This window comes from Tubulanus polymorphus, chromosome 2, assembly GCF_964204645.1.
Source record: "Tubulanus polymorphus chromosome 2, tnTubPoly1.2, whole genome shotgun sequence".
NCBI lineage: Eukaryota > Metazoa > Nemertea > Palaeonemertea > Tubulaniformes > Tubulanidae > Tubulanus > Tubulanus polymorphus.
Window position 1 is genome coordinate 5,756,707 of NC_134026.1, and position 8,511 is coordinate 5,765,217.

The following is an 8,511-nucleotide window of genomic DNA, read 5'->3' on the forward strand; positions in this document are numbered from 1 at the left end:
GCTATGCTAATCCAGGGAGATACACACTAGATCGTCAGAAGGTTGTAGCAAAGCAGTTCGTAGCTAGGGGTTCGGTCGGTGATCTGTGTGCATTTTTGGCCAGCCAACATAGCTATGCTAATCTAGATTTCTACGAATTGATAATTTCCGTACAACGGAGTTGTTTACGTTAGACAGTGAATTCATGTAAGTGTCGGTGTGCGCGCGTATATATACAAAGATAAAGAAAATCCGTCACGAAATACTGCCGAAACAAAAACCAAGTTCCAATGGGAATACCTGTTTACCGTTAGAATGTCGAATGACGATTTGGCAAAGACTTAAATCTAAGCAATTAATAATCCATTCATATTCATCCATTCCACCACGGGTGAAATCATTTTAAATGCGAATTCATTTTTGTCCCATCCTTCCAAGAAATCGCGATATGTGTTTGCCGTGTTGTTTTGCTAGATTTTTGCAAAAATAGATATGCATTGAGCAATTAATTTGACTTCCACGGAAATGATATTCGACTTCATTGTTCGACCTATCGTAGAAAATAATGGAACTAATTCTCCAGATTGATTTTTCTCTAACATTACATTTGCCAGTAGGGGTTTAGATTCTATAAAACACAAATAAACCAGTCATTAAGAAGCGTAGAATATAGGTTTCGAAGAGACTTTTTTCGTAATTTTGTATGCAAATAAGCAAGTAATACGTAAGTAGATTGTTTCGTTCGGTAATCAGTGGTAACCAAGACCTCATTTAGCTGTAAATCGAAAACATTCATTATCCGTCGTTAACCGGTGTCAGTAAATACGCGCAATCATTTTCGCATTTCCTTTCAGAAAAATTCCCAGCGGAGCCAGTTTTACTCACACATGTAATATTTCATTCAAAATTGCAACTCCGTGACGGGTTTATAGGCTGAAATTGTAAAGAGATGCTGGTTGATGGTATCTCGTTGATTTCTTTTTGCCGGATAAGTGTTTTTCAGCGAAATCAACGTTTTTATGTATGGCCTGTTCGCCTTAAGTTTGATTTATTCGATTGTGGATTGTCAGCTCAGAAATTACAATGAAGCCGGTGATAAGCCACTTGTAAAAACCACTATTGAAATTATGTGATGTAGAAATTCTCTGTACACAAAAATAACCAGAGACCTATACACCAGTGCAATTTGTTTTTGCCTTTCATCTTTTAGTTCAGATTTGTATTCTGTGAGTGTTTCGAGTTTGATTAACTCAGTGTTTTTAGGTAAATGCAGTATTATAGACCTATTAGTAGACTAGTGCACAGCTGGATTGTACATGTATATATGTATATTTTATAGAATACGTATGGCTTTTTTTCTGTCTTAATTGATTAGATTTACAGAGACAATCACTATTTAAAGCAATTAAAACACGAAAATTCGTTGCATTATTAAACTACGTATTTGTGTGCATTAGAAAGCTGCGCTTAAACGATTGAATGCTTATGTCAGAAGAGATCTGTCCAGTAATATTAGGTTTCATCAGAAATCAATAAAGGTTATAGTGTGTGTTTTTTTTTGTTACGTTCACATTGAGAACAAGAACAATGATTGTACTACCAAATTCACGACGTTCTTCTTTGTACAAACTAACTCAAAGGGTTTCATGAATCCAATGGTAAATCATGATGATGTCGAATCGTAGTGTTCCATCGATTTGATGTATATTGATATCGGAGAACGTTTTGTGTGGCATCATCATTAATTCATACAAAACATTCATCGATTATTGTTGTCATATTTTGCCAAAGAATATAGAAAATTTTCATTAAAATATCCAAGCAGTCAGCGTTATCAATTTGCGAATGGAAATCGACATATCTACGGCAGAGCATCCTGACGACTATATTCATCTTTTATTCCAGAAACATAACTATTCTCGTAGATATCAAATTTCTGCTTGAAAAAATCACACAGAAATAATATATGCTTATACTTATCATTTCTCCCGACCGCGGCCATTTATCTGTGTTGAAAAATCACTTTAAGTTCATCGTGTTTCTGAAATTACTCTTCTTTTTGTATTGAAAGAGTTACTACGTTTTCTGGGAAGTACAAACAAGGCGAATATATTGTTTTACTGCATAAATCGACGTTCAGATTTTAGTACAGAGAAGCCAGAGCCTTCCTCGTTTTTTCGTATTCAAATACATCATCGTAGACTTTTCGATTCTGCTTGATGCCAATCTAACATTCGATTCGAACCTTTCAATAAATTGTAAAGAAATAATAGTCGTAGAAAATTCTAATGCGCTATTTGATACGGCGCACGCCACGTAGATTCAATCCATATTTTTTCTCATTCAAGCATGTTTTTTTTTTCGATAATGCTCCGATCAATCTTGTTGCGTTGTTCTCTCCCTTTTTGTTCGTATCTCTGCGCCCAGCATCGCATTTTAAAATTCAAATTTATTCATCACCGACATCGTCAATAAAAATCGTACAAGAGGCGTAGATGAAATGGATAGAATAGCTTGCAGAATATACATGTATGTATATACACATAAATCGAATCGAGGATTGAATCAAAGCTGATTTCCATTTTGCGCCAGTTACCGTATTTTACCGATTCAGATTACAAAGAAATTTTCATTAATATTCTTCTCCGTTATAGATTACCAGATGAGGATCAGATCTTACGAAGAGACAACGGTTTACAACGAAGCCCGGTTCGTTGTATGAAGCGTCTGGGTCCTCAATCAATTTTGATAACTTGTTCTGCTACAAAATTAATTAATGAATTCAGTCTAGAAACAGACAAACTGAAAAATCTGTGACACTATTTATTGGATATTTTACATTTGGGAGAGCTAGTAAGTGCACTAGTTTGAACGTCACAATTTGAATTAATTTCCCCGTTCTGCAACCATAGAGCCATAAAACTAGACTTAATGGGTCCAATGTGCATCGGGGTTAATTTCGAAACAGATAGACGCGAATAATTGCTTTTATGCAATTCAACTATGACTTGATCGTTCGGGGAGTTTGGGCTATTACAAAAAATCAATTGGCATGGCGGAGATTAACTGATTACGAAATTTGTTTCGATACTGGATAAATAGGTTTGGGTAATTCAATGATTAACTATGGATTTTTGCTTTCTTTCGCATGATCCTTTTCAGATCTGTTCGGCGTTCACTAACGGGTTATACCGGGCGGTCATCGATGAATATTCTAAACCACAATCATTAGACTCCACTCTTCTTCCAAAGGAAAATGAGATTGATTGGTTTTCTGTTCGTAAGGAAATAATTGGAACAGCACGACGACGAGTCGCGGTGTGACGCAGTGTGCGAGCGGGTCACTGTGTGGGTTTACAAGTGAACATGATCTGAACGTAAATTAAGCGCCGCGAATTCAACATGAACTACCAATTAGCGTGGAGACTGAGTGACACTGGAAACTAAGTATACCTTGTCCATGACCACCGTTGACAGTCATCAGCTATTTATACATGTTACGTCGCCCTAATTCGGTTAAGCCAGGAGCGTGGAAGAGAGCGAGAGAGAGAGGGAGAGGGGGAGGGAGGAGGGGGAGAAGCTGGGCCAATAAAGGCATTATCTTTCTACGAGGAATGAGCGTTGAAGATTATATAACATACAGGCTTATCTTCTCGTGCAGCCATAAGATATCATTCATTTCGAAGTAGGGACCTGTTCAATCAGAATATGTATTCCAGTTGTTTCTTTTGTCGGAATTTGCGGCTAAAACATTTATGCGCTCTTTAGAATGTAGCTTACAAGACTTTCATTGGATTAAGTTGCAAGACGACCCAGCTGAGTCAGTTTTTGCTAGATGAAACGGAGAATGAAGGATTTGCCCATGGTGTAGATCTCAAATAGACACGCACAATTTTTAAATGTCGACTGTGTACGACGTAGTTAAAGTCATCCCTGCAGGATGAAAGAAACGACGTTATTAGAGCACAGAAAAATACTGGGAGACTATCAGCAGTGTCTAGTGAAGCATCGCGTGACATCACACCTCACGGCAGCTGCGGTTCTTAGAACGATTGAAATAACTTCATTGCACGGCACGGACATAGTAGCTGATTGCAGACCTGTGTTATGTAATACTAGCGATAACGAGGAAACGAATATACTATATAGAACGAGAAAAATAACTTGTAAGTTTATTGACGCCTTGAAAAATAACACATATAGTAATATTGTCGATAGTAAATGATTTGATATAGATATCATAATATCGAATATCAATCAAGTTATTTTGAATTTGAATATTTCGATTGAATTATCAAATTGATTTGAAATGATCGGCAACCAGTCTAGCCACGACATATTGATGACGTAGTGCGCATCCTCTTAAAGATCAATCTCCAGAGAGACATGAAAATTAATTGAATTGAAAATAAGAGTCATGGAAAATAACTACAAAATACACAAACACGCACGCACGCACGCATGAACGCACGCACGCACGCACGCACGCATGCACTCTCTACTATTGAATGACATAAAAAGATAAATAATACAAATCTTTGTAGTGACGCTATTCACCATGAACTATATATAAACAGCTCTTGAGGCCCGTTGTAGTGAATCGTATAATATCAGATCAATACCGAAAAAATTTACTGTGTACTGCGACTTACAGGAGACATACATATTGTAAGTAATTGATAAATAACTGATCCATATTATAAGTAATTGCTCCATCATAGATTAGATCATGATGAATTTTTGTTTTTGTTGAAAAGATGTATTGATGTGGAGACTAATTTAGTCATTTGGAAAAGTATTAGGTGTCATCCAGAAAATAATTGAATTTATATATACATATATATAACCTTCTAATTCAGATTTCAAAGAAAGTACACAGCCCTGAACATGAATATTTCGCTACCGATGATTAGATGTTCATTGTTCCGCAAGTATTCATTTGGAAGGTGTGTCATTGAGAAGCTGTGTGTTTCGAAGATGAGCCATAATGTTATTGAAAAAGGAGTAGAATGCCATTTGCGAGTCACTCCTGATACCGATCTTATGGATACACCGCTTACAATCAAGGCCGATAATATCAAACCGCTCGAAAATGTGACGCTCTATTCGGAAATGCGCGAAGGTCGTTTTAAATTTGGCGCATACAGCTATTTCGTGACTGGACCAGATGGGACATTAGACCTGACAAGAGATCCATCGGTAGGGGGTAGTTATGCAGGTGTCCATCCTAATGGGCTTCTCTGGGGCATGGAAGCACTACCCGGACAAAGACCTGGCATTCGCTTGATGAAGAAGGACGCCACGACCCCTTTCGATATCAAATTAAAAATGTTCTCCGATCATGTCAAATTCGAAGATATCCTAGACAACGCGCCATGTTTGATACCTTTGGGTAGTGTCGACATAAAGCGATGGTATAAATCTGCAGAGGTTGAACGGAGAGTTATTCGCTCCGGCAGAATCAGAGGCACGTATTTCCGCCCGGTTGGAGCAGGACCATTTCCCGCGGTCGTCGACATGTTCGGTACGAACGGAGGCTGTGTCGAACACAGAGCCGCATTGTTGGCATCAAGAGGCATCGCTAGTTTAGCCTTAGCATATTTTGCTTACGACGATTTGCCTTCGGAGGTCGATCATTTGGACATGGCTTATTTTGTGGAAGCGGTCGATTGGCTTCGCGAGCAAGGGGACGTAGATTCGTGTCATGGAATCGGCGTGGTTGGTGTGTCTAAAGGAGCCGAAATTGCGTTAATGATGACAGAAGTGTGCAGCTATATCACAGCTGCTGTCGCCATAAACCCGTTCAGCCACTCTCTGGTATGGCCGACCGCGATACATGGCCACATAAGACCCAACTTTCCGAAAGACTTTCATTCCGAAGAGAAATCCGTTCGCCGATACAAAAACTTAATCTACCCCGCGTGTGATATCGACCATGAAAACCGTTCTATGATTGAAGTTGAAAAATCCGATACGGCTAAATTTTTGTTTATTCTAGGCCAGTGTGATTCGGCATGCCATCCGCAAAGCACTTACGACCTAGTGAATCGCCTACGCAAGCACGGTCGCGAAAACTACGAAGTTCTCCTCTGTCCCGGGGCTGGGCATATAATCGACCCACCTAACACCCCGTTGACTCGATATTGTTATCATAATATTTTCAAATACGTGTTCGAGTACGGCGGAGAGAAAATGCTTCACGCCAAAGCCCAGGAGAAAGCCTGGAGCGAGATGTTGAAATTCTTAAAATCGACGCTACAACCATCTATCTAGAGAAAGAAAAACATCTATGATCAAAGGAAAACATCTATGATCTATATTAGAATATCTCCTATAAATTAAATACATATCGCAATTTTAGAGACTAAAACATCCTGACCAATTGATATACGATCATTGATTTTTCCAAATCTACAGTATCCATTATGGATGTAGAACTTTGAGAAAAATTTTACTAATGGTTTTAAAGTGGATGAAAAGTTCGATGCAAAACCTAATGTGTAGCTTCAGACTTCATGTGATCGGGATGGAACGACATTACCACAGTTCACATAAATGGAGGCCGGAGCTCGACTTAACACCAGAAGGTTGATGACTAAACTTCACAAAACTGCACCTGCTGATAACCTGATCAACGGAAAGCAATCGAACTCGGGGGTTGTGATTAAAGACCACACGTCTTAATGTCTAAACTCATTGAAAATAGCACGATCAGTGATCTCGTTTATTGGATCGCTGAAATTGAGAATAGGTTTACTCCCAGCGTTGCGGAAATGCGACCCACTCAGTATTGGTTGACGTTGGTTGTTTTACCCTTGATCGTGTTCGCTGGTCTTCTCGGCAACATGATGACTCTATTGATTATGCAAGTCAAACTATTGCGCAGCCGAACTTATTCCGTATATTTCTCCGTTCTTGCTGTAACGGATTCTTTTGTTCTTGTCGGTAGATTATTTTTTTGGTTGAACTTCTTGTTTAAATGTATGGGATACGGCATTATCATCAAATTTCGCTCGACGACTGTTTGTATCTTGAGCAACTACATAATGCATGTTTTCCAGAATATGTCATCGTGGTTTATTGCAGTCGTTTCCATTGAACGTCTCGCTTGTGTGTCCCATCCATTCTTGACCCGGCGATTAAACCAAGTCGGAACAGCCAGAACCATAGCGTTCTTTGTAACCTTGGCTTGTATGCCTTCTGGGTTCATACATTTTTTCAGCATTAGATTTTCGGTATCGCGAAACCTATGCGTCCTGGTACATTACAACAACCTGAGTAGCATACTAACGTTTGCTTATTCTTTCATTATATTCTACATCCCAGCGACCATCATTTTTATGGTGAACACGCTTTTACTTTTGATTATTCGCCACAGAAAATTTTCGGGTCGTAGAAATCAACAAGCTGAAACAAAAGGTACGAAGGTGAACAGAGTTACCATTATGACTTTAGTTGTAACTTTTTCATTTCTGTTATCATGCGCGCCTATTTGGATAATACAAAGTTCAGAAATATATAAATTGAATATACCATATATTAAAGTAGTCAGGGACTTGTTTGTTTTGCTTTACGTCGCTAACTACGGGATCAACTTCTACATTTACGTCGGTACTAGTGCAGAAATAAGATCCGAACTTCAAAAAGGTTTATGCTGTTATGACACCATGGTACGTAGTCGTATGGACTAACCAAGAGATTTAATGCTGATAAATGAAACGACAGTAAACATTGAACACCAAAGGGATTAGTATGGCCAGACCACCGATACTACGTATAGGCGCGTTCACACTATTTCAAGTTTGACGTACTTGGAACGTACCCAATTCTAAGAATGGACCAAATCAGAGTGCCTATTCACACACGCATTGCTGAATTAGCTACAGATAGTTATTACTGGTCCCGCAAGATGTCGCCATGAGTGTTTTACCCCGAAATTATATCTAAACGATATATTCTCGAGCCCTGGCTGTTTGTTATCTGTCATCTATTAAACAGATTTTGATGACTGCAGTTTATCTACATCTGGACTCATCATTCTATGGCAAGTTCCAAGACATTTCAAAACAATTGAAACGGCTACCCTCGAGCAGCACAAGCAAGATTTTAAGATGAATATAGCTAGGTTCACATACACCATTTAAAGCCTTCTAATTCGTTATACATTGTATGTATAGGCCTACATTAATTTTAGGCAATATAGAAATAACATGAAATTTGATACTATATTCATCAGTTTGATGATGAATTAGTGACCAGTTTATTACAATTATGAATTCGTAGAAACTAGTTCAGATCATTCTAAATAATAGCAGTGTGAACGCTTTTGAAACAAAGATAAAGCAGGGGAAATATTGCGGGAATTTTAGAATATAGGAAACTGAAAAACTTGAAATGTGAAATGTTGGATGTTGGCAAAAGTTTATGAATTGACAAAAACATATATCGTAACTGGTGCTTGGCCTTCTTGTGCTGTGCTGTGGTGAATGAATTCGACTATACTTAAACTTAAACTTTTACCAATATCTATCG

General features: G+C 38.3%; 1 protein-coding gene across 1 annotated transcript; it reads left to right on the top strand.

Annotated features, from left to right (window-relative positions):
* The first annotated feature begins 4,570 nt into the window (after positions 1–4,570).
* LOC141900493 (bile acid-CoA:amino acid N-acyltransferase-like) lies at positions 4,571–6,653 on the top strand. Its single transcript, XM_074787409.1, has 2 exons — positions 4,571–4,647; positions 4,839–6,653. Exon 2 carries the CDS (start codon positions 4,867–4,869, stop codon positions 6,250–6,252), a length of 1,386 nt encoding a protein of 461 aa, XP_074643510.1. The 5' UTR covers positions 4,571–4,647; positions 4,839–4,866; the 3' UTR covers positions 6,253–6,653.
* Positions 6,654–8,511: the final 1,858 nt, after the last annotated feature.

Bases quoted from the DNA above. Each gene is read 5' to 3' on its own strand.
- LOC141900493 (XM_074787409.1), top strand. From the start codon at position 4,867: ATGAATATTTCGCTACCGATGATTAGATGTTCATTGTTCCGCAAGTAT.